The sequence below is a fragment of the Cavia porcellus genome, unplaced genomic scaffold (genome assembly GCF_034190915.1).
Source record: "Cavia porcellus strain 051 isolate PalLab524CR breed Dunkin Hartley unplaced genomic scaffold, mCavPor4.1 scaffold_27, whole genome shotgun sequence".
In the NCBI taxonomy this organism is placed as follows: domain Eukaryota; kingdom Metazoa; phylum Chordata; class Mammalia; order Rodentia; family Caviidae; genus Cavia; species Cavia porcellus.
This window is the reverse complement of record NW_026947510.1, coordinates 5,679,980-5,705,405: the sequence shown is the minus strand read 5'-3', so window position 1 is coordinate 5,705,405 and position 25,426 is coordinate 5,679,980. Positions and strand designations below refer to the sequence as shown.

General features: G+C 50.1%; 1 protein-coding gene and 1 long non-coding RNA gene across 2 annotated transcripts; one reads left to right on the top strand and one right to left on the bottom strand.

Annotated features, from left to right (window-relative positions):
* Window positions 1–1,275: 1,275 nt before the first annotated feature.
* LOC134473470 (uncharacterized) lies at window positions 1,276–7,606 on the bottom strand. Its single transcript, XR_010043702.1, has 2 exons — window positions 6,319–7,606; window positions 1,276–5,877 (listed from the first exon to the last, which is right to left on the bottom strand). It is a non-coding gene; the product is annotated as an uncharacterized LOC134473470 (long non-coding RNA).
* Window positions 7,607–7,658: 52 nt separating this feature from the next.
* Window positions 7,659–24,556, top strand: Ccdc174 (coiled-coil domain containing 174). Its single transcript, XM_003463195.5, has 11 exons — window positions 7,659–7,847; window positions 10,145–10,249; window positions 11,238–11,338; window positions 13,737–13,795; window positions 15,562–15,736; window positions 18,359–18,454; window positions 19,362–19,504; window positions 19,865–19,959; window positions 20,754–20,886; window positions 22,650–22,799; window positions 24,047–24,556. The coding sequence occupies exons 1-11, from the start codon at window positions 7,806–7,808 to the stop codon at window positions 24,343–24,345; spliced, it is 1,398 nt and encodes a 465-aa protein (XP_003463243.1). The 5' UTR covers window positions 7,659–7,805; the 3' UTR covers window positions 24,346–24,556.
* Window positions 24,557–25,426: the final 870 nt, after the last annotated feature.

Sequence of the window (25,426 nt, the reverse complement as noted above, 5' to 3'; positions counted from 1 at the left end):
CAGAGATGCATGCCATCTGACACCGGACCTGGGGCTTTTAAGAGCTGGGGACTTGCCAGGCTGCCCAAAACAGAGCATGGTGGTGATTCCCAGGAAGCATCCCACTGCTGGAACTTGGTGCGGACAACCCATCAGCATGGCATCCTACATCCCCAGACTCCTGGGCTCTAGCCACCCTCCTGCCTCAGCCTCCTGAGAAGCCAACACACACATGGTCCCAGCAGACACTATCTCTTAAAACAGCTTAGGAAGAATTTATTACAGTGAGACAGGTGGGTGGGGGAGCAGGCTGTGGAGTCAAGGACACTGGTTTCAGGCCTCGACTCTGTCCCTTTAACAATCCGTGACTGGACCTGCTGCTCAGCCTCTCTGGGCCTCCTCAGTTGGAAACAGAGTTCTCAGAGATATCATTTCTTAGGCTGGTGGGGGAGTTGCAGCTCATGAGCCATACACTGGAGCAGGAGGAGACTTTTCTGTCCTGAGGCACCTAAGTCTGGGTTGCAAGCTGAGCCCACTTTGTCCTGATACCAGCAATGCTTCTCAAACTGTCCCAGATCTCTGCTTTCTGCCCCAGCTCAGGTGTCCTCCCATGCCCAGGCAGGTCCACAGGTGGCCTGCCCTGCAAATTCAGCCCCTCCACTTTCCAGCCTCTCTGGACCCCAGGGAAGAGGCACCATGCTGCTCAGGACTTGCTGGCTACGAGCCACAGAATGTGGAACCCATCAGTTTGTGTGGTAAGAACACTTAGGGGGTATATCTCACTCTTAGAACAGTGAGAAATGGGCTCCAGTGGGCCACCTGCTCTGGAGCTCACCCTGTGCTTGTCTTCTTTACATCCTTCAAATGGCTTCCATTCTCCATTCTTAGACAGGTTTCCCCTCATGGTCACAAGATGGATTCAGTGTTACAGTCTCTGTCCCAACCGCTTCAGCAAAACCCTGAGACAGACCAGACTGAGCTTGCACCTGAGTCAGGTAGGGATCTCTCTGACTGGAGGCTGATTCCTGCCTTAGTCATTTTATGTGGCTATAAAATACACAGGGGAGTTGCTGCACCCTTCCCCAACGAGACATAGCAAGCTCGTTGGCTCTGTCCCCACCTTCTCTCCCAAAGCCACAGATACTAGAATGTCAACCACAGAAGCCCCACTCCATGCTGTCAGCATGTGGACTGTGGGATATGTTTCCAGCACAGGAGGTCCCAGGACACATTCATACCACAACAGTCCCTGCATAGGTCAACTCGCCATCGCCGTCACAAAATGCCGAGAACAACTTGAAAGGAAGAAGAATTTATTTTGGCTCACGGTTCCCAAGATTTCAGTCTGTGATTGGTTCAGTTGCTTTTGGGCCTGTGGCAGGGTAGAACCTAGTGGCAGCAGGGGTGTGGGAGCCAGCAAGCAGAGACAGAGGCAGAGGCAGAGGCAGAGGCAGAGGTGGACAGGGGGATGGGGAGGGCCTCTTACAATTGATGTCTAGAGTCCTCTGAGCCTCACACACTCAGCTTGGGGCATCTGGAATGTGGTCGGATCCTGGGACTGCAGCTGACTCTCTCTCAGGAGCCAAGATCTGGTCACTAGAGTGTGACCCAGAAGGATTTATCACCCTCTTGCTCCCCCCCTTGACTTCCGGTCCTGTACACCTTGCCACAAGGGGCTTCTCCTCTGCCGCGCCCCTGGGCCATGCTGCCCTGCCTCACAGCTGATGGATCCTGGACTGAAACTTCTACAACCTCTCAAATAAACCTCTCCTCTTTGAGCTGCGAGGGTCAGACACTGCACCTTAGAGATGAGAAAGTGACTAGGAGAGGTCCCACCATCCCCTTCCGGGTCAGCCCTAGTGACCTGCTTCCTCTGGCTGGACCCCACTTTCCCTCACTTGCATTGGCTCCCAAGAGCCACTAAACTAAAGCTATGAAATCCCAGAATGGATTCATTCACGGAGGAGCGGCATGGTCCTAACCCTTCCCCAAGCCATGTCTCAGACACAGCTGTCCAATAGCCAAGCTTTTGGGGGATGTCCACAGTTGAACCCTAACATCCCAAACAAAAATGGGAGCTCACCAGGGATATAGCTCAGCAGCACAGTGGCCTGCCTGGCAAGCGTGAGGTCATGAGTTCGATTCCCAGTACTAAAAAAAGGGAGTTCATGAAGGAGTGGGGGACACTGGAGGCCACCATAGGGATCAAGTCCACGTGACCCTGTGCAGTGTCTTGGAGACTCCAACCTGTGTGGGGTCCATGCCCTCTCCTGAGTTCTGAGTTGGGGACAAGGCGGTCTCAGCCACCTACTATAGAGGTCTGCTTGTCTTGATATCCCCACCTCAAGATCCCATCCCTGGGTCTGCACCAGGTTCCCCAATCCTTGGATTCCTCTACAGCTATGAAATGGGCCTAGGAACCCTCAGGTGTCCTCAGCTGCCATGGGGCCCCCATGGCAGGGGAGCCCATGTTTACAGGGTGCACACTGAACACATGAACTCACAGGTGCATAAGGCAAACCAGGAGGACAGCCCCTTCCCCGTGTGCTGCCACTCTGAGAATGAAGTCTTGGGTAGGGTTCAGACTGGGGTGCAGACCCCAGAGCCACAGCCTTCCTTCCTCTTCTTGCCTCTCCCTTGCAGGTCCTGAGCTCACTCTTGTGAGCAGCACCATCCCCCAGCTCTCTCTATCTGCATCCATCAAGACCAGGCAGGAAATTAAAGTGGGCATCGGGGCATTTGCAATAAGCAGCTCAGACCCTGGGACTGTGTGTGTCTGTGGGAGGATCGTGGGGCTCTTGCCTCTGTCCCCAAGGAGATGCTCAACCCAGACGGCGGCTGCTGATGAGCCTGACTATTCTAGCATTATATGGGGGACACAGTGGGGAGAGGAGAGAAGGGGGGCACAAGTCCTGTCCTCTGGAAGGGGTGGGTGGTGGCACCCAAGGTCAGCAGCTCCCCACAGCTGCAGGCACAGCCACAGATGCCCCCAGCTTCAGTTTCCATGTGAGTCAAAACGGCTACGTTGTTCTGATCTTTACTATTTCTCTTTTCCTACTGACTTGAGGGTTTCCCCTTCCTAGTTTCTTGAAGTATGACCTTAATTGTATCCAAGAACTCTCTTCTTGTTTGCTGTAGGCATTTGTTCCCCAAAAGCCTCATGCCTAGTTGGTAAGGCTCAGTCCAGAAAATGACCTATGATGGAAACATAGGAGTGTAGTGAGTTACCAGGTCACCCTGGTGTGGAGACCCTGTCTCCATCCGTTACTGGTGTCCTTTGACAGAGATGCAGAGCTGAGCACTCGCCCCTAGCCAAGGGAGCTGGAGGAGCCAGGGAGGCGGGACTCAGGGCCCTGTGACACCTGCTTCTTGGGCTCCGGCCAGGAAGTGTGAGATGGGTCATCTCTGCCTGTAAAGCCACCCGCTCTGGATCATTTGTTTCCAGATTTCTTCTGTTGTTTCTGTGCTTCCCCAACGCTGCCAACTCAAGCAGTCACCTTCAGGAGTTGGGCGTGGTAGCCCACACCTGTGGTCCCAGACGATACCTCTCCAGCATGGCCAGATCCTTCATGTCTCTGTGGCTCACTGGAGTCTCTCACTTGCTATGGGGGTTTGGAGAACTGTCCTAGTGCCAGCACCTCACAGTGGGGTGGCTCCCTGCCTTCCCAGCAGGCTTTGTCTATGGGTTGCTGGTCCTTAGCACTGTATCCCCCAGCTGTGGCCTCAGGTTCCCCTTTGGGGTGGAGCAGGAAAAGTCACACTCCCCATCTTGACTCCCTCTCTGCAGGCTCAGCATGGCCTGGCCCTTGACAGGGCTGGCCTTCACTTGCTGGGTTGTCTCGGCTCACAATGACCTAAGGATCAGCTCTTCCTGCAGAGGTATTCTGGAACAGCTGCCTGAGGGGAGCTGAAGGGCTGCATAACACAGCTGCAGGTAGTGTGGACTGCTCAGTTCAGTCCAATCCTGGGACCGCTTGAGCTGTGTGACCTTGGCCAAGTTACTCAGTCTCTCTGTGTTCTAGCTTCCTCCCCTACACACAGGAAGACTAAGAACACCTGCCCTGGAGTTGCTGGGGAATTGGATAAGACCCCAGCAGCAGCAGATTCCGCGCCTGATGCTAGTAAAAGTCAGCTTCCTGCCATCCAAGGTTGCGTCTCACTATTTATGTCTTGTCCTGTGCTCTGCTTACAGCCTCATTTTCTTAGATGCAGCCTGATCTTTTTTTTCATACATTTGGCTCAGCTCATTCATCATCCCCTGCCGGGTAATTTACTGCTGGAGACTACAAGTGCCAGAGATGGAACAAAGGTTAAGAGGCTGGGGGCTGGCGCCTGGGGAGACACATGTTTAGTTGGAGGGAGCAGGATGTGTAGAAAAATGGCTCTTACAAGCTCAAAGGCACCAGGACTACATTGAGCCCTTCAGCCCGATGAGCGCATCACAGTGGCTGCAGCCAGCGTCCAGCCACAATCCATCCTTAGGAACCTTCCTGCCGGAAAATCACCACAGGGTGTGAAAAATGGAGGAGTGCCTGTCTGTCTCAACCTCCTTTCTCCTTCTTTATTCAAAGCACCTAAGAGTCTGGTGGGTAATTAACATCCCTGAGACAAGGGAAAGTAAGATAATCCCCCACCATCCCCAGCCTCACTCCCAGGCCGCCCATCAGGGGTGAGCACAAACTGCCATTCAAAACACTGCAGAGTATGCAACAGACTGTTGTCACACATGCGCCTTCTGCCAGGAGAAGGCTGGCACCACTGAGCAGAGCCTCATCTCCTGCAAGCACCGAGCTCAGCACCGCTGCACCTTGCAAACCTCGTCCACTGTCCTCTCAGGTGCTGTGTGCCCAGTAGGTTGTGAGGATCGAGGCTCAGGGCAACAAAGTGGATGGTTGGGCCTGAGCCCTGGTTCCTGTGCAGGAAACCTGGACTCTCTTCAGAGAAAGTTGTGCCCGTCTACTTTGTTTTTTCCAGAGCAAGCCCAGGTCTGTACACAGCACTGGCCATGACCAGGTTTCAAAGATGCCACCCTAACAGAACATGTGCCCTGGTCAGGGGCATGCTGGGCTCCAGCCTCAGTCCTGGCAACCTGGCAGAGGAAGATGAGGGCAGACAGACCCGCATGTCAGAGGACAGTGTGAGGAAACAGGATGCAACAAAGCCGTGGATAAGCCTAGAGCTGCCCGGTCAGTACAAGAGGAGCTTCCTGTGCTTTCCAGACCTGCTGTGTGTTATGGAGATGCAGGAGCCCCCCCAACCTGCTCCTGGTAACCCCGTCCTGGGCAGGCGCTCCCAATCAGCCAGGTGCTGTTTAGGCGAGACTGTCTGAGAAGGGTGTGCAGTTAAAACGGAGATGACAGCTACGGATCTGACTGGAATCTGACAGAGAAGGCTAACCTCTGTCTCCCGCGCCAGCCACAAACTAAGCTGCTTTTCTTTCTTGCTGCCCAGGATCACAGCGCTGACTCGATTCACTGCTGACAGCCAGCTGGGCCGGGAAACCGAAGTCCATGGTTTCCAAGCGACTGATTGGCCTTCTCCGCCTCACTTCTTCCTTCTTTCTCTTGTCCTCCCATTCACAGATGAAGCTCCTCTACAAGGAAACAGCTTGCAAATAGTAAATTCAGCATCTCTGTGATACTCCGCCTCTGGGCTCTCTCACTTGCTCGATGGAAATGACTTGGGGGTCTCTTGGGCCTCATTTTTCTCCTCTGGAATCAGGAGGATAATAGCTTCATCTCTGGGGTCCTTGTAAGCATTAAATAAAATAATCCATGTGGAGGTGCACCTGTGTAATCCCCGCACACAGGAGGCTGAGGCAGGAGGATTGCTGCAAGTTTGAGACCAGCCTGGGCTACAAAGTGAGTTCAAAGCCAGCCCAAAGTGCACAGCAAAACCCTGCCTCAAAAAGACAAACACAAAAACAACAAGACAAAACAAAAAACTTAAACACATGCCTGATGTAGAAAAATAACACTAGTCACTGTCATTTGTATTAGCTCTCACTTGCTACACTAACAAATTACCACAAAATAGCTGGGCATAATGATGCACACCTAGCACTTGGGAAACTGAGGCAGGAGGACTGCCGTGAGATTGAAGCCAGTCTGGGGTATATAACATAGTGAATGCAAGTCCGGTCGGCGTTACATAGCAAGATCCCGTCTTAAACACAAGAAAAAATATTTTTAAAAATTTATCACAAATGACTCAAAATTCATTCTCCTTTTGGGAAAATGTTCATGTTCCTTTCTGAAGGCTGAAAGGAAATATACCCAGCTGAATATCACCTTTGAGCAACACTGAATCCTCATGGAGGCTCCAAAGGATGGTACGTACCTCTGTCTGCTCCACCTTCTAGAGGTGTCTGGCATTCCACAGCCCCAGGCCCACTTTCCTCCTTCAAAACTGTTAGACAGCTGAAGGCCAGGTTAGGTAGTACATGGCAAAGTGGCTAAGCAAGTGTGTGTGGCCTAGCAGTCACAGAGCTCAGGATTCCAGCCTAGAACATAGTTCCCAAATCCTGCACCTGGGACCAGTCAGAAAGTGCTGTCTTCAATTCTATCAGCACAAAATAAAACAGGCTTTTGATAGACTGGCCTTGATCTGACATCGGCCTGAAGGATAAAGGATGTGAAGATTTTTTCCATTACCTCCTGGCCACTGTGGAACCTCGGTAGCCCATTCTCACACTGCAGATCGTATTTCTTTTCTTACCTTTAATAAAGGTAAAGCTTACTACCCTTTTCATGCACCTCATCTTTGTTCAGTACACCAAGGACTGGGAAAGAGTCTACAGAAACCCAGAACCCTGTAACCTATGATGACATTGGGCCACCTGAAAAATGCAAACTAGTATCTCCAACTAAGTGTCTTTAATACCTCTGCAAATTCCCTATTTCCACAGATTCCAAGGGTTAGAAGGTAGACAATGTAGGGGTTTGTGTCTCATACCCATACTTTTGCACAATAGCTAATTTAATCCTCATTAGACTCTTTAAGGTAAGCATAATTTTACTCCCATTTGGAAACTGAGACAGAGAGAGGTTAAGGAACTTGCCCAAGGTCACACAGCTTCCAACCCAGGAAGCTGGCTTCTTCAGTCTACATTCCAGGAAGCTTAAATATGTGAAATGGTCCAAACAAGCATTATATTAATATTAACTAACAACTAAGGTTAATGCAACAATTCTCATCCTACATGACTTTTTTTTTACGAATTTACTAACTGATGTGTGAAACGCAACAATACCTGGCATAAGCCTCCAACCAATATTTCTGTTTTTCCACGTCTACTAAATTCTATTCTATTCTATTTTTGAGACGCAGGCTTCATGTGTAATTCGAGGTGGCTTCACTATGCAGCCCAGCCTAGCTTCGAACTCACAGCGATCTTCCTGCCTCAGCCTCCCAAATGCTGGGATTACAGGTGTGTATCACTGCACTCGGCTCTACTAATTCACTTTGTCTTCACCAGTTAAGACGTTGGTGTTTACCTTACCCTCCCTAAAATGGCGTCACTTGCTTCACTATCCATCCTCCCTGCTGCAGTTTGCGTCTATGGCGAAGAAAGCCACAGTCTGACCTTCTAAATACGGCGTTTACAATGCTCTCCGCCCTGTTCAAAATGACGTCACTCTTCCGCGTCAACTCATCACCTCTGACCTTCTCGAGATGGCGCGAATATATAGCGTCCCGCAGGACACTCTCAAGATGGCGTCGAGGTCGTAAACTCTCGGAAACACAGTGTCGTAGTCAAAGATACTTCCGGGCAGGCTTAGGAGGTCTAAGGTGGAGAAGGTGGCTGCGTGACGCCCGGTGTGAGCATGGACCGAAGGAAAAAGCCTTTGGACGTCACGGCGTCCTCGGTGAGTCCTTGGTCCCCGCGCCAGCCCGCCAGAGTGTATCCCCGAGCGGCCCCGGAACGCGCGTGTGGCTGCGTCGGGCCTGCTGCTCCGGGCGTCGCTGGGGACCCCGCCGGGGACGAGTCCGCAAGGGCTAGGACCTGAAGGGCTGGGATTGCTTCAAGGTGTCGGCATCTCCGCCCGCTACGCGTCCAGCGCCCGCAGGGCCAAGAGCCGAGCAGACTGGCAGGGCTGTGATGCTGACCCTGGCCGCGCGGCCCAGTGAGGGCGGTGGGAACGCGGTCCGAGTTTGGACTGATCCGAGCTCCCTTTCCAAAATTAAGGAGTAGACGCGTACTAGGGAATGTGTGGCTGCAAAGTTGATACAGGCTCGGAACAAAGTGTAGAAGTGTTTAGAATTTATTTGGGGTTTTTTTTGTTTGTTTTTGAGACAGAGTCTTGCTTTTTGTAGTTCAGGCTGGCCTCAAACTCGCAGCGATCCTCCTGCCCCAGCCTTCCGAGTGCTGAAATTACAGGCGTGAGCCATCATGCTTGGCTAGAATTTTTTGTTATTATTATTATTATTATTATTATTATTATTTTGGTTTTTTGAGACAGTGTTTCGCTATGCAGTTCAGGCTGGGCTTGAGTCACTTTGTAGCCCAGGCTGGTCTCAACATCGCAGCAATCCTCCTGCCTGAGCTTTGCGAGTGCTGGAATTACAGGCCAGCGCCACCACGCCCAGCATATTATTATTATTATTATTATCGGTACCAGGGATCGAACTCACGACTGCCTGCTTGCAAGGCAGGCGCTTATGCCGCTGAGCTAAATCCCCAGCCCCATTATTATTATTCTTGAGACAGTCTTGTTATGTAGGTTCAGGTTGCCCTTCAACTCACTGTAGAGCCCAGGCTGGTCTTAAACTCGCTAAGATCCTTCTGCCTCAGCCTCTCTAGTGCCTGGCCATTTTGAATCATTTAGAATATTAGGTCCTGGAATGAATCTGATCTTTAAAATCCATGCCCACGTTTAAATTTATTTCTTTCAGAATAGAAGTCATGGAACTCATTTTTATTTTTCTTAACTTGCTTGGTGATAAATACCTGATTTACAGATGCCTGGCTGTATAAGGTGCTGTGCTAGGGGTAGGGATGAGGAGTATTCTCCCAGGGCCTGTTTCTCTGCCTGTTCTTCTTTTCCCATTCTAAACCCTGACATTCAGCTCAAGTTAGTTTCTATGACAGCGTAGATCAAACTTGGAGGCGAACTCAGTCTACTTCATTTCTGGCTGTTTAAATCTTACATAGCTTTTGAGGCTCAACTCAGAACTTTCACTGATCACCTGACAGAAGGGAGAGCTTCCTAGCTGAACTTTGCTCCTCCTTTCTTCCACTCAGAGGTGTGTGTGTGTGTGTGTGTGTGTGGCAGTGGGCTTTTGTACTGAGCTGCATCCCTACCCATCTGTTTATTTTTCTTTCTTTTGAAAAAGTTACCTGACTGGGCTTAAGCTTTCAATCCTTCTGCCTGAGCTTCTCAGAATGCTGAGATGACAGGTGTGGGCCACCACACTGCACTTCTAATGTCATTTTTAAAAAACATTTCTTTGCATCTTACTGTTTATAAATTACTTTTTACTCAGTTGAGGCATTTGGAGGCAGGGAGGTCTCATTGGCATTTGTTTCCTGCTTGTCACTGTTGATGCCAGGTGCTGGGGGGTGGGGTTGAGGGAAGCATTTCCTGATGTGGTGATGAAAGAGCTGGGTTAGTGCCCCTCAGGAGGAGCTGCGGAGTGGTGGGTGAACCTGAGTGGGAAAGATGCAGGTGACATTTATTTCCTTTGCTTTGTCATCTCCCCAGCCCTCTTGTGTCCAGAGTCAGACCTACATTTATAGCAGAGTGGGATAAAATGTGATTTAGTTTAATTTTGTCTAGGTTTCTATAACTACACATTGACTTTGGTGTCCATTTAGAGCAAGACCAAATCTTGCTTTTTTTTTTTTTTCGTTTGTCTTTTTCCTTTTTATTGGTACCAGGGATCAAATTCATGACTGCCTGCTTGCAAGGCAGGCGTTTATGCTGCTGAGCTAAATCCCCAGCCCCCAAATCTTGCTTTTTTTTCAAAGTTTTTAGTAATTAATTTTATTTATTTTTGGTCCTGGAATTGAACTCAGGACCTCATGCTTGCCAGGCAGGCACTCTGCCACTGAGTTAAAGTCCCAGCCTGACAAATCTTGCTTTGAGAATTACAATAATTTAACAATCCAACCACTACTAGTACTGAAAAAAATATTTGTTTTACTTTTCTGGTTGTATTCTAGTTGGTAGATCTTAAGGCTGAACTCTTCCGAAAACAAGAAGAATTCAAACAAGAAAAGCTTCTAAAAGATTCTGGAGTTTTGGGAAAGCCAAAAACAGCTAACAAGGTAAAAGCATAATCTGACTGTGATCGTCCCCATTGTGTCTACTTGGTTGAAATCGTCACTTATGCTTTGAAAGTGTCGGCGATGTCTGTACCTGTGAGCAATGAGGAAAAAGTCCCTATCTTGTATTTGGGTGCCTGCAGGAGATATGTTAAGTATTAAAGCAAGAATTAGTGTGATTTTTTTTCTTTTGCGGTATCAGGGATCAAACTCATGATCTCACGCTTGCCTGGCAGGTGCTTAGCCACTGAGCTAAATCCCCAGCCCTTAGTGTGATTATTTAAAAGCAGGGTCTTGAGGCAGGGTCTTGCTGTGTAATTCAGGCTGATCTTGAACTCACTATGTAGCCCAGGCTGGCTTGAACTCATGGCAGTCCTCCTGCTTCAGCATCCAGAATGTTGGAATTACAGGCATGTACCACCACACCAGGTGAGACATAATATTAATACATACTTGTTCACATACTCATGGAAGGTTATCCATGACATAGATGCTCTGTATGCAAACAGAGATGAAAAAACATAGCAGGACCTTTAAGAGTTGTAAATGGTTTTTAATTTTATAAGTAATGGTTTGTGTTATTTGTATTACTAATTCTTTGCAATTGTATATTTTTTAAGAGTTTTTTGGGGTTTTTTTGGGTGGTACTGGGGATCAAACTCATTACCTCGCGTTTGCCATGCAGACACTTACGCCACTGAGCTAAACCTCCAGTCCTGGAGTCTTGAATTAGGTTGTGATCATGTAGGAGATTCAGTAAGTCTATGGAGTGGTCTCAAGAAAGTCATATAGTTCATACATAGTCATACAGTTCATAGTTTAGTGCTGTTCTGCTTCGGCAGCCCTGCAGATGGTGTCTGCAGGACACAGTGGTTGGAAGAAGAAATTTTCCCACTGGTCTTGAAATCTAAGGATTCCCAGCCCCAATGAACAGTAGATACTGTCTTGCAATTACGTGGTCTTTTTCTCATCGCTTTGAATTGTTCTCTAGAAACCGAGTATCTGGAGCAAGCAGAATGCAGGAGTTTCAAATCGAGCTGAAAAGGATGCAGAGCAGAAGATCGAGGAGCAGAAGACTTTAGACAAAGCAAGGTACGACTGAGCTCTGAAAGGTGTGGTTCTCTCTGAGGCCACCTGGGCCAAGAAGTGAGCGTTCAGATTTGATTTGTCTTAATATCCAATGCGAGTGTACCCAAGTGTTCTGTAAACATAGGGTGCTGACATCTGAAGGGCGCTAGTTCCAAGACCCACTTCCTGCAGATAACAAAACCAGGGGTGCTCATGTTCGTTGTGTGACAAGATACAACATTTGCATGCAGTCCGCACAGTCTTCCAATCCTCTCTAGACAACTTGGTGTTAATATTGTGTAAATTCTCTGTAAACAGCTGTCTGCTGTAATGTTAAGGAATAATGACAAGAAAAAGTTGGTACATGTTTGCTACAGCTAAAACCATTGTAGGCCTAACTCAAGAGTACACATCAGCAGCTGTGCAGTGTTTTTTTCTTTCTTTGTTCTTTCATTAAGTTGATTGGTACATTTTAGGTGCGTGATAATCACATTCATTATAGGGAACTTGTGCCTGTACTTCATATATCTTGATTCTTTTTTCCCCCATTTCCCTCTCCTCCCTTCAGCCCTTCTTCCCCTTTTGTTTACAAGAACTTGGTTTCCGTTTTTTTCTTTTCTTGTTTTATTTTCTTTTGCCTTTCTTCTCCACCACCACCAGTTCCCCTTCCCAATTGAACATTTTGTTTCTATTTCACAATATCCATTGTACGCCTTAGTCCTTACTTACACTTTGATTTCTCACAGCAGAAAAGCAGTGCAGCACTTACACGTGTGTCCAGTTCATTGCACGTAAGGGTGTGGTCCCAAGGGGCCATGCAGCATTGTTGCAGATGTGTTTGATTTGCAGTGAGGGGACCCGGGAGACAGACTGTGGCTAGGGAGGTCAGCTGTCCTCTAAGACATAATTCACAAGTCAGCTTTTGTCTCTTGACAGCCCCACATCCTACTTTAAGCTTTCATTAGTCCTTAATGCTATCAACAGGTGTTGGGGTGTCTTTGTGGTTTTGGCAGTTGCACGGGGTGGACACTGAGGTGCACTCTGCCCACACCCCTAACCTCTAACCCCGAGGATGTGTTTGAGACTTCCCAGGCGTGCTCCTGGGTGAAGGTTAGGACTTTAGCACTTAGAAACCCAAACCCTTTTCCCCAAACCGACAGAATGAGTGAAAAACGTGAAAGTAGAACGCAGTGAGTGTTCTGTACTCTCCCTACATTCACAGGCTGACGTCTGTCACGCCAGCTTTGTGTCCCTCCTCCTCTTTCCCTTGCTCTCTCTTCCACAATAAAAGCTGCTCTTGCAGAGCGTGATTGCTTTGGTGCCTTGTAGTTGATCTGTGCTGAGGGCCTTGCGAGGAGAGGAAGGAGGCGATGGCAGGGTTGGTCTCACCGCGGCGTTACAGGCAGGAGCACTGTGTTCTGCTGTCTGGGAACCAACCCTCAGAACGGTTACGTGACTTCTCACAGCCTGAGGGCCCGGCCTCTGGATGCCATTAGAATTCAAGTTGCCTGGTCAGACGTGGTGGCATAGGCTTATAATCCAAGTACCAAGGAGGCCGAGGTAGAGAAAGTGCAAAGCTGAGCCCAACCCGGGCAGCCTAACAACTTAGAGGAACCCCATCTCAAAATGAAAAAGTAGAGAAGGGTTGGGATGCAACTCAGAGGGAAGGCCTTGGAGTTAATCCCCAGTGTTGCAGAAAATGAAAGAGGAGAAGAAAGGGGAAAAAGAAAAGAAGGCAAAAACTTGCCCTCTAGGAGTGTGTGTCACATTCCTGAAAGAACAGCTGGGGAGCTTTGGGGGCTGGCCCTCTTGTCCTTATTTCTGCAGTAAAGAACCATGGGCATTCTTACCAGCCTGTGTCCACTGGAAGAAAAGCGTTGATAGCAGAGTTCACTTCGTTGAAATGCCAGTCGGTTTTTTGTTTTTCTAGCAATGTGTGATGACTATATTATCCCTGCTTTCTTTAAAATGGACATCCTAGTGTTTGTAAACATGTGAGAAGTTGATCTGTAAGAAGCCTGATAAGCCATAGGTGACCAATGGCTGAAAGCAGTGATGCCGAGTTTGCCTGGAATTTGGTGACCCTAATCAGAGGTTACCACGACAGTGTTTGTGTTTAGAGACATGTCACTTTGGCGGGTAACTTCAGTCGCATTTAGCTGTTAAAGTGAGTGGCTGGAGTCATAACTTGGTTTATTTACTCCATGGTCAGTTACTCAGCCGGCAGCTACTGTGCCCCTGGCGTGGCTTCTAGCCAGGACCCAGTGACCAGTGACATGCAACAGGACGTGGCGCCACTCTCAACTGCCTCCTCGGTTCCTTCCAGAGCTGCTTGTGGTCTCTTGTCAGGCTGGGTGGCAGCCAGTGCTCGAGGAGACACAATTGTGAGACCACTTATAATACCTGTTTCTTTCTCTCTTAGGGAAAAATTGGAAGAAAAGGCCAAATTATATGAAAAAATGACTAATGGCGACTTTATAGGTAAATACAACAATTATACTTCAATATCTTCTGTAATTCATACAGATCTTTGACATCATATCATAAAATTAACTAAGAAACTTAAAAGACCAGTTCAAAATCTTACTTTGATGGCTGCTCAGACAGGAAACCTCAGTCACTGACCAAAGTCTGGGCAGGGGCAGGTGTGGAGGAGGGGACAGGCACTGGATGACTCTGTGCCCCTGCCCTTGGCATGGTGGCAGGGGAGGAGGAGGAAGGCTGGGTTGTAGTCACTGTCACAGTCTTCTGTCCCATGCTGTGAGATGACACAGCTGTTCAGTGTCAAGCAGCACAGGGCTGAGCCCACACTGCAGAAGCAGGACACAGTAGTGTCTCTCCCACTGCTCAGGCTGGACTGCAGACCTCAGCCTGTGCACCTGACTGCCTTTCTGCTCCAGCTTGCAGCACAGCTGTGTGTGAGGGGACCTGGGATTGGCCATGGTGCTGGCATTATCTTTCCGTTCCATTTTTTTGTGTTCTCAGGCTTGTTTCTGTGATGGACCTATGATTGCTTTGCAGTTGTGATACTGAGCCTCCCTTTCCTCAGACACCCTAGAAAAAGAAACCTAGAAAAAGTGAGACAAGGAGAGACAGAGGTGGGACTGGGGATTTAGCTCAGTGGCATAAGTGCCTGCTTTGCAAACATGTAGTCAAGGGTTCGATCCCAGGTACCGATAAAAGGAAAAAATGGAGAGACAGGCAGCTCATGTTCTACACCCCTGCCCCCAGAGAGGAGGGCGGGATTGGGAAATCCTCTGGGACCCTGGAGAGCTCTGCTGCAGGTCCCGAGGCTATGGGAGCTGAAGGAAGGAACCTGCAGGTAGAGCAAAAGCCCCATAGGGGAAGGACGGTGGGCAGGGAGAGCCAGCCAGGGCCAGGAGACGCTGTGTGCCTTCCTGCAGCCGGTGCGCCGGGCCTCCTGTTCTGCGTCTCTTCCCCCAGCGGCGCTTTGTGGCTGAGTTCTTTTCTAACTCGGAATCCACCCGCATTGTTGACAGAAACCAGGTGCAGAGGAGTATGGTTGGGGGCTCTGGCCATGTGGAGCCCACAAGCCACCTGCTAATGGGCACTGGGATATGTGTGTTGGGCAGGTCAGGTTTGCATCTTGGGTGTGACTTCTGTAAGTGGGGTGACACTGCCACCTGGTTGGGGGAGCCTCACAGTTATTCCTCACCACTGAGTCACCGTCCTTGGAGAGGAGCCTGGTGTGAATCCAGCTTAGAACCTCACCCCCACTGCGTCGTGAGTGTGGCTGTCCTGGGCTGCTGTGTCACTCGTGGGTTTCAGCTCCTGGGGTGTGGGTCAGCATCCTGGGGCAGGCAGCGGCTTGCGTAGCCCTGTGCCCTGAGGTGCTGACTCCGACCACGTTGGGAGGTGAGGTCCTTTGGCTTGAAAAGAACTCAGATGGCTTCTGCACGTCTGTTGCCTTTACTATGCCTCCTGTGCTGCAGTAATACAGGCCCCTGTGTAGAAAGGCAAGTCACACCAAGGCCAGGAAAGGCCACTGTCGTCCGTTGGTGACAGGGGAGCTGCTCTCCTGTCCGCTTCCACAGCATGATATTAGCTGTGTGTGGCTGTGTTGTCAGAGCAGCGCTGAGGTGGCCCTGCTCATGCTCGGTCGATGAGGTGTGGGGAGGTTTCCTCGGTGGTACGTGTTTTCTGTGTTGCCAACTTCCCTTCAAGCCACCCTGCTCTGTTCCACTGTGGTTTTCTGCTGTGCACTGAGGTTGGTTTTTGTGTCCTAGATGAAGAAGTAGAGGATATGTACCTTGTGGACTTCACCCAGAAGATTATAGACAAACGCAGAGAAATGGAAGTGCTGGGCACTAGTAGAGAGCTCCGAAAGGTGGGCGACAGAGATGAGGACGACGATGTTCCTAGTGGAGATGTGCCCCCTCCTCAAGACCCCAGTGAAGAGTGGTAGGTACACTTGGGCAGCCTGGTCAGTGATCCTGTTGGACTGTCATCAGTCTGTTTCTCCTCACTCCCTTGCATTTCCAGTCCACTGAGACCCTGTGGTTGGCTTGGGCTAGTCACTACCGGTGTAGAATAGTAGCTCCAATGAAGAGACAGCCACACTAATGACAAATGACTGAGCAACACCCCTGCCCTGTGCAGTGCCGGACCCAGACACTGGGTGGCAGTGTCCTGCCCATTGAGGCAGAAGCCTGCTGCTCCATGGCCGTGCTTCAGCCTTGCCCGTGGCATGTAGAGCGTTGCTCTGTATGCAGCAGAAGGAGCTCAGGGTTTTCTGAAGCCCTCCTGTGGCAGAGCCTCTTTCCAGCAGTGAGGACGGAGGCATAGGCCTTGAGCAGCCCCAGTCCACTTTCCACCTGTTTGATCTCAAGTCTGGTTTCCTCTCCTATAGAGCTGATGATGCCTGGGTCCTTTGTTTCAGTCTCCCCCAGATGTAGGGTGGTCTGGGCTTTGGTCAGCTTTGTCCCTGAAGTCTGCCTGCCTTCTGCCACATGGGTGAAAGGTCAGGAACCACGCCAGACTTGCTATACAGAGATCCTGGAGCTCGGAACTGTGTGCTGACATCTCTGCTGTGATGGTGTCTCTCCATCATTTGTGCAGTGGAGCTTGAGAGCCTGAGAGATGCACTCCTGGCCCTCACCTGCCTGCCCTGCTGCGGGGCTTAGGTGTCCCCACAGTGGGTGGTGCTGTAGCTCTTGGTGTTCCCAAGAGTGTCCTTATCAGTCCAGCAGCAGCCTTGTCCTTGGAATGAAGCAGTTGTCTTCTTCCTGCTTCTAGAAGCTTCTGAGCAGTCATGACCTATTTAGGTGGGTGTCTGGCTTCGTGATATGAAGACCAAAGACGAGTACTAGTCCCTTGCCTGCACCTTTCGTCACCTTTGCTCATCACTGAACCCGGGCGCGCTCAGTGTGCTTCCTGTTTCCTGGTCCCGCCTTGCACTTCTCGTTGGCACAGATCAGGGCTCGTGGCCAGGAAGAGACCTGGGGCAAGCTCCAACAGCTTGCCCTGCGCTAGTGTCCCCAAGCGTGCCTTGGCTGCCTAAGCCCGGGAGGTGTGACCAGCCTCTTGCTGGCCCGGCCTGTCCCTTCAGGGCAGAGTGGGGCTGGAGCAGAGAGCCATGGCTGCACCGTCTCCTGTCTCTGTTTAGCTGGGATCTCTGTGTTTGGGAGGCCAACTCCAGAAGCAGAGGAGGCTGCGGTTGCTTTTCACAGCAGAAATCAGTCTTCTTTCAGAGCTTCAGTGTCTCTTTTTAAATTGTTGCTTGCTAATGTCTGTATGATTACAAGCAATGCGCAAACCACGAGAGGAGTCTGGGGGCGGCTGAAGGTGTCACTGCTGCCATATGGTGTAGGAAGATGGACTGTGAGCAGTTTTGACACTTTGCTTGTTTTTAAATTAAGCTCCAGAATTGTAACTGCTCATAAAATCCTTTTAGTAGTTCAATCCCAGGTGGTGGAAAATCTTCCAGCAAAATACTATAAATAATCATGCAGACCATCTGGCTTGGTGGTTTTGTCCCCATTCATTAAAAAAAAAAGACAGAAAGAAAAAGAAAAAGGAACTGTTTTCTGAAGTTAGAGAGGTTTTATTTCTTGTGATAATCAGCCATCAAGACTGGAGTAGTGGATTCCGAGATGTTCAGTGTTTAAATTCTGGGCCAGCAGTTAAAATCAGCATTGCTTGGAAGAAAAGGAATTGCCAAACAAAACAAAGCCCTCAGGCTAGATATGGTAGGACACACCTGTGAACCCAACTCTCAGGAGGCTGAGGCAGGAGGATCCCTGTGAGTTCAAGACCAGCCTGGGCTATGTAATGAGTTCCAGGATGAGGCTGAACTACACAGCAAGACCTTGTCTCAAAAAAACCCACAGAGCCCTCATCCGGGCAGCATCTGACACTGAGGCAGCCCCCAGCTCATACTTGTTGGGCCCTTCCACCTGCTAAAGACTGAGAGATTCCCTGCCTGAGATCACACACTTAAAACTTGTTCCCTCACAGTGCATGCAGGTTTTCTTGCACACTTGTTTGTGTGTCCTGCTTAAGAAATAGTCACTGTTTTCATTTCGCCCTGCCGTCTGCCCTGCCTGTCTCCACGTTCAGTTTGGGCAGAGACTAGGAGAGCACTGTATTGCTTCACCCGCTTCTCATCAAGAGTCCAAGCAGTACCTTGACTTGGGAGAAGTTGTGTGACCTGGAAAAAATAAGGGAACAAATAATGCAGATTTGAGAATATGGAGCTGTGAACAGTTAGAATCTGGGGGCAGGGTGAAATTGTTTGGATGTTGATAAAACACAGGGTTATTAAGGTGGATTAAAGGAAGTTCTTAGAAATCACAACAGATTTCTGTCTGAATTAGAGGTGTAAATGATGGGTTGCTTTTAGTTCTGAAGCTAAGGTTTGCAGAGCACGCACACCAAGCCTTCATGCCAGAAGCTTGTATGGGGTGGTGGCCTGGGCTGAGGGTGCTTCTGCCAGTGAGTCTAGCTCCTCAGTGCACATGGCTCCCTAGTCCAGGGACCCCAGTGCATGTGCCCAGCCTTCCCACCTTCCTCCTTGTGCTGCAGGGTGGATTACGTGGACTCTCTGGGACGATCCCGGCGGTGCATGAGGAAGGATTTGCCAGACCTGCTGGAAATGGACAAGAACCTTCAGGGGAGACTGTAAGTGCTGATGTGCGGACCTTGCCTGGTCTCAGATGTGGCTAATGGGGTGGTTTTGAGTGAGAGGCTATTCTTGTAAGATGTTTTTTAGTGGATAAGAATATTTGTTGGAGCAGTTTTAATGGTCAGCACACCTATACACATGTAATCTACACTCAGAATAGCCTGAATGACTGTTCTTTTCTGGTTTTGATTATTCTTTTTTGAGAAGGAGTTTTGCTGTGTTGCTAGGTGGTCTTGAATTCATGGGCTCGAGCAATCCGCCTGCCTCAGCATTGCAGGTGTTGGAGACCACAGGCAGGACGGGCTCTGATGGCCCAGTTTGTGCAGTTGTTTGAAACAGTGTATCATTACAGACTAGCGCAGGGACAGAGTCCAGGCCAGCCCAGCAAGCCACTCTATGGGCACAGATTCACCTTGAGAAGAGACACTTATCCCTGAGCCAGAGTGGCAGCTAGCTTCTCACTTTTTCTTTACACATCTTGGAAGTCAGAGCCTTCACTAAAAGCTAATTTTTTGTGGGCAAACCCCTGGGGTAACTGGCTAAAACATCCTAGGAGGGAGAAACTCTTATACAGGGGCACTTTGTGGGCCTCCCCTGCAGGTTGGCCTGGGCTCAGTGCAAGGAGCAGACCCAGAAACCCTGGCCATCAGCAGGGCAGGAGGCTGCCCAGAGTGAGCTGGAGTCTTCTCCTACCTGGGCGTCTCCGCTGTCAGTCTAGGACTGGGTGCTGAGTGGGAGGTGGGGTCCCACCATGCCGGAGTGAGTCTTGGCTGGGTTTAAGGAGGGGGAGCAGCTTAGTGGCCTTTTTTTTCTGGTGATAGTGGCGAGAGACCCCTGTGGGGACCATGTTCCTTTGTCGCGGCACTCACCTGGCAGTGGTGTGTCCCTTTCCTGTCCCACTAGTTTCGTGAGTCCTGCTAATGAGAAGACGCTGCTGTCGGAGGACATGAGGAAGGAGCTTCAGCGCCAGCAGTGGGAGGAAGAAGAGCGGGAGGCCCTGCGGAGGCCTGTGGGGCCCGTGCACTACGAGGACATCCGGGAAAACGGTACGTGTTTGCTCACACTGCTGACCGCACATCCTCCCTACCCAGAGAGACACATGAGGGTCTGTTCTGCTGGCTTCCCGGCCTCACAGTCCACAGGCTTTGACATTTTCTGGCAGAGTGCTGTGAAGCTAGAGCTTCTTCCCTGAGCAAAGTAAGGGTGGGCAGGGCGACTCATGGCCTTTGTTGTGCTCGTCACCCACAAGCAAGACAGAAACTGGCTGCTACTGCTGCCGCCACCGCCGAGGCTGCCCTCTGTAAACTTGTGCACATGTTGTGCTTCTTGTTTTGGTGGAAAGTTTGCCTTCACTGTCATGACTGATGAGGAAAATCTGATCTTCTGAACAATTTGACTCTTTCCAGAGGCCCGGCAACTTGGTGTTGGATATTTTGCTTTTGCCCAAGACAAAGAGCTGAGAAACAAGCAGATGAAAACCCTGGAGATGCTACGGGAGCAGGTACAAGGGCTCCAGTCAGAGGAGGTGGCAGGGAGGGGCCGAGCTAGTCTATGAGTTACACTAGGAATTTAAATTGATCCTCAGAATGCCCTTATGTAACTGGGCATTGTGCCCACTGTGTTCCCTGGGGAGGCTGAGGCAGAAGGATTACCATGAGTTGGAGGCCGGCCTGGGCTGCACGTAGTGTTAAAGGCCATTCTAGCTCAAAGAAAAAAAAAAACCCACAAAAAACAGAAAAATGATACTGAATAAAGATGATTGCCATGCTGTTTTGGTGTTTCAAAATGTAAAATTAAGAACTGTTTCAGAAGTAACCTGGCTTCCTTTTTTGAGGTAGCAGGGTGCCAATATAGAAACTTATTAAAAGAATTAATGAAGAAAATTGGATGTTTTTCTTCCTTCCCTTCCCTCCCCTCCTTTTTTGTTTCTTCTCTGTCTCTCTCTTTCATTTTTGGTGGTCCTAGGAATCAAGCCCAGAAACCTCACACTGAACCATACTGAACCATAGCTCACCCTTCTTTTATTTTTCATTTTTAGATAGCTTGCTAAGTTGTTAAGTTTCCCAAGCTGGCCTCAAACTTGCAACCCTCCTGCCTCAGGATTATAGGTGTGCACCCCATTCCTCGAGTGGATGGTTTTCTTGAATCTGAAGGGTTCGAGGGTGTTTTGTGAACTAGACTGCATAAGATAACAGGTCTGTGTAATGCCTCATAGGTCTTCATTATCAGGGTCCCTAGGATAGCCTCTTAGTGGTGTCATAAAACAAATAATTTTTAAATTTCTGTTCTGTTTAGACAACAGATCAGAGAACGAAACGAGAGAACATAAAGGAGAAACGAAAGGCCATATTAGAAGCAAGACTTGCCAAACTTCGACAAAAAAAGATGAAAAAATCAAAAGAAGATGGGACAGAAGAAGAAAACAGAGGTACATCAAGGCTTCAGTTTCCACACGTGGGAGGGGAGGGGGCTCTGAGTCCTCGCTACCTGGTTGACGTGCTTGGCAGTGTGGGCAGCGGCACTTGGCTTTATCTAGGAGCAGGCAGCTCGCAGCCAGGTGCTACTCAGCCGTTCCTAAGCAGAGTGAGGCAGACAGCCCTGCAGAATCACTGACAGCGGACAGGGGTGTTAATGACTCTCAGTTGTTTCTTAGAGGGTTACAGTGTAGTAACAGAGACTTAGAGAAAAGGTATCTTAAGATAAAATTTAAGTGTACATATATATGATTTTATACTCAAATGTTTAAATCTAGATTTATACTTTAAGCATGTGGAAATAGCATTGCACATGTGCATGGAACCCATATGATACATGGATATGTACACACATTGTGGAGTTTTTATCCGGGCAAGCACGTCTGTGTCTTCAGACTTCTACTGAGTTTTCATGGCAGACACACTGGGCACTTTCTTGAGCACTGTGGATGTTGGGGTTTTGTTCATGGCTGTAGTTTTTCTTCTGGTATACTGGCCATTTTGTCTTTTGAAAACAGATCATGGTAGTGAAGTGTTCAGGATGTGCAGACTGCCAAGGCAGGAGTGCTGCCCAGTGGGCAGTTTGGAGCCTGGAGCCAAGACCCTTTGGTAGCCCTGTGAGTGCTGCACTCCATGAGCCCACGTGAGGTGGCTTAGGTCAGAGCTGAGCTGCCCTGACAAAGGGATTCCTGAGGAAATGAGTATTGGCTTCTCTGTCACACATCAGAGCAGGTGGGCAGGGATGCATCTGGGGCAGTACAGCCCTGCCTTGGGCCATGTAGTCCCTGGCATCTTTTGAGTGTTGGTGTCATTTCATGGCTGACACCTTTCCTGTGGCACTTGCTGCTGATCCTGCCCAGGAGAGGGGCAGAGCCCATGTCCTCATAAGAAGGTGAGGCTGAGGTTACCACAGTTTGGTTCTCCCATTGGCTGAGCTCAGGTCCACAGCTGTGCCCAGCTGCAGGGGATGCTGGGAAATGGCCTCCCCAGTAGGGAGGCCACATACCCCAGTGAACCTGGGGGCAGGCATTCTGTTCCCAAGGGACATGGGGAGCTACTGTATAGGGACAGAGATGGCTTCCCTGCAGCTAAGGGTAGCATTTATCTCTGGACCAAGCTGTGTTTAGCTTTGAAAAGATCCAGGGAAGATGAAGTGAACAGACATCTCTAGTGTCACATAAGTGCTGGCTCTGGGATGTGGAGGCCCTTCCTGGTGTGTCTTTTGCTCTGTCTCCTGCACATTTTGCTCCCCAGAAGATGGGAGCTGCCACCAGAGCATTTTTAAGAAAAGCATTTTCTTTAAAAAAAATTATAAAGTTTGACCCAAATGGAATAGCCCACAGCAGTCTGTGACTTGTACCACCTGGCTCCTTGTGCTTCATCTTCGAGTTACTGAGTGATTGGGAGCCGAGCTCCTGCCGTCAGTGAAGCAGGGTGGGAGTGGGCAGCATGGGCACTCAAAGTGTCCTAGGCCTAGTCCCTGCCCCTACCACCGGCTGCCCATGTTGCTGGGATGACTTTTCTCATCAGTGAAGTGGGAATGCTGAATCCCTTCAACTCACAGGACTCAGATGACCTGCTGTGCACAGCGCTGAGAGAACCTGTGACCTGGGCTTTGGCGGCCTTTCTGTAGATGCTGGTGTCTCTTACCTTTACTTCCAGGATTAGCACATTCAACATTTGTGTTCTAACAAGGTCTTCTTTCCTACAAATGTAGGTGGGGATGCTGTAGGACCTTTGCTACCAGAACCTGAGCCTGTGCCGACCCCGCCGCAGACCCAGAGCAGCAGAGTAGAGGTCATCACCCAGGAGAGGAGGGACACACGGCCTGGCGTGCCTCACATACGGGAGTGGGACCGTGGTAAAGGTGAGGAGCGCGTGAGGACTTCTGCCCAGTGTCGTCTGCGTGCTCACCTCATATGCTGCTGGGAGCCAGGGCCTCGTGTGTGCTCAGCAGGCGCCAGCACTGATCTGCATCCAGCCCACCAGGAGCAATAGCTGGGGACTGATCATTAATATCAGCAGCCTCCCAGTTAATGTAAAAGGGCTGAATTGTGGGGGAGGGGACATGTCACGAGCAGTCCTTGGAGGCCTTGGGAAACCTCAGATCGCTGACTCAGGTTCTCCAGCACCCCAGACCCTGTGTGTAAACAGGAATATTGGCAGAGTGACTGCAGGGATCCCAGGGAACACATCCTGCCCCACAGAGATGGTTCTGGGTGCTCTTGGGGAGAGATTTTGGCCTGTGCTCCTCCCATGTGGTGTCACAGGCTGAGGGTTGCCTGTCGGGAGCCAGTTAGAGCCTCGTGACTGAGGTACTAAGGACTGTGTGGAGCCATTTCTTTAGCTGAGTGAGGATGGTTCCCTGTCAGTCACCAACCTGGCTTCACCTGTGCCCCTGTGGGGCGCACAGCTTTTCTCTGAGTTCATCATAGAGCTCACCGCGGCCTCTCTGGAAGACTGGTTCATACAGTCTTTGACTGATTGTTTCAATGGGAAGTGAACACAAGTTGCTTAAGCTCATAAGACCCAAAGCCAAAGGAGGAGAAATGCCAGACCACTGTGACAAGTGGAGATGAAATAAACAGCCTGTAGATCTGGACAGGTTTTGTTGGCATCTTCCAAAACTCCAAGACACAGCCTACCATGCCATGTCATACAAGTGATGTGACTCTCTGGTACTTCTCTCTGGTTCATTTTAGTGCTTTTTTAGCATTGCCCCCAAGCCTTACAGCCTTCTCCTCAAAGCCCTGCTTTGAAATCTCCCTGTTGGGAAGTAGCCACTGCCTTTTCTTAGTCTGGTCTCACACTTTTTGCAGGTATTGCTTATATAGCTTGTGACATGATTTTCTTGGTACTATCCTTACTTTCTGGAGAACTGGTGGCTTTTAAGAAATCTGGAAGTTTGGCTGGGCATGGTAGCACATGCTTGTAATCCCAGCACTGGGAAGGCTGAGGCAGGAGGATCACTGAGTTCAAGACCAGCCTGGACTATATATAGTGAAGTCATGCCTCAGAAAACTAAAACCAAAATTAAAAAAGAAAGAAAAGAAATCCGTAAGTGTAACTGATCCGCAAATGGGTTCTAACATTACTCTTTCTCATTTTCACCAGAGTTTACCTTTGGACACTGGTCCACGAGGCAGTCAGCTCTCCGGGCTGAGCGAGACCCTGAGTTTGCTCCACCATCAGATTACTTCATGAGTCAGAAAAGAGGGGGATCTTCAAACAACCAGACATGGGGCAGACCCGGGCCAGCACCGAGCTGCCCTGGACAGCAGGCGGGCCAGGACCAGGAGCCCCACACTGTGCATGTCCCACCCACGCCTGCGCCTGGAGGCCCCCCACGGGCTCCCACAGTCACCTTCGCAAGTCTGGATGACATGATCTCGTACTATAAACAAGTGACATGATCCTGGCAGCATTCTGACTGGGCTTGTACCATGGGTGTAGAAGGGGACAGTGGGCCTTGGGGCTGAGCCAGCCTTCATCCTCCTGCCCTCCACTCAGGGACAGTAGATTCCTGGCCCCTTGCTGCCGTCCCCTTGCTGGTACAGCACAGCCTCCCTGCCCACTTCTGCCTGGGGCAGACAAGTCTGTGCTATAAAACTGGATGCTGTGGTATTTGTGGCCCTGTCTCTGTCACCTGCACCCTGGTTTGGGGCCAAGGGATCCCTTTCACTCTTCCCAGCTGGGCAGGTGGAGGTTTCACTCCCAAGACTCAGCTTTTACTCAGGTAGAGAAGCAAGGGCCCAGGGCACCCCATGGAAGGGCCTTACATGAAGGCAGAAGGACCCTGAGTCTTGGGCCCCAGGGGTGGAGGTATGGGACAGCATCCCATCAGGCGCCAAGAGACCAGGTGGAGCAGCACCTCCATAATCCAGGAAGCCAACAGAGTCACCGGCTTCCATTGTCATGTGTTCTGCACTCCACACCCCTGTGCACTATGGTCATCTGACACGTGTGCCAGTGATTGGCATCCTGCGCTGCGGGGCCTGCTCAGAGGCCACGTTCCTAGTGGCTTTAATCAGAGTTGTTAGCTCCTGAATCTAGCCAATGCCCCTCGCTGCCAGGCCTGCCTTCTGGGTCAGACTTGGACCTGTGTGGTGGGGTGGGCAGGGATCAAAGGCCACCCACAGTCTTGTGCCTGGATCCTGTCACAGCCTTGGGGCAAGTAGCAGGGAGTTGGTCAAAGGTCTTGGGCTCCTACAGCCAGCTTCAGGCTGGTAGCTCATGAAAATCTTAACACAAATTTATTTTTAGTGCCACAGGTTGAACCCAGGACCTTCATACTGAGCTGCATCCCCGCCTGCCTTTAATTTTGGAGTCTAGGGTCTCTGTAAGCCACCATAGTCCCAGCCTGGATCTTGAGTCCTGCATCAGCCTTCCTTCCTGCAAGGATTATAAGTGTCCAGCTAAGCACAGGTCTCCAAAGTTTGCTGAGGCTAGGGAAAGAGAGAGGAAAGATTCCTCCATTCCTGGCCACTTAGTGGC

What these genes read in the sequence shown, in the direction of transcription:
- Ccdc174 (XM_003463195.5), top strand. Translation starts at nt 7,806, where the DNA reads ATGGACCGAAGGAAAAAGCCTTTGGACGTCACGGCGTCCTCG. An exon ending in GACTAATGGCGACTTTATAG is followed by an intron (nt 13,796 to 15,561) that starts GTAAATACAACA and finishes TTTGTGTCCTAG; the next exon opens with ATGAAGAAGTAGAGGATATG. An exon ending in CGAGGACATCCGGGAAAACG is followed by an intron (nt 19,505 to 19,864) that starts GTACGTGTTTGC and finishes GACTCTTTCCAG; the next exon opens with AGGCCCGGCAACTTGGTGTT.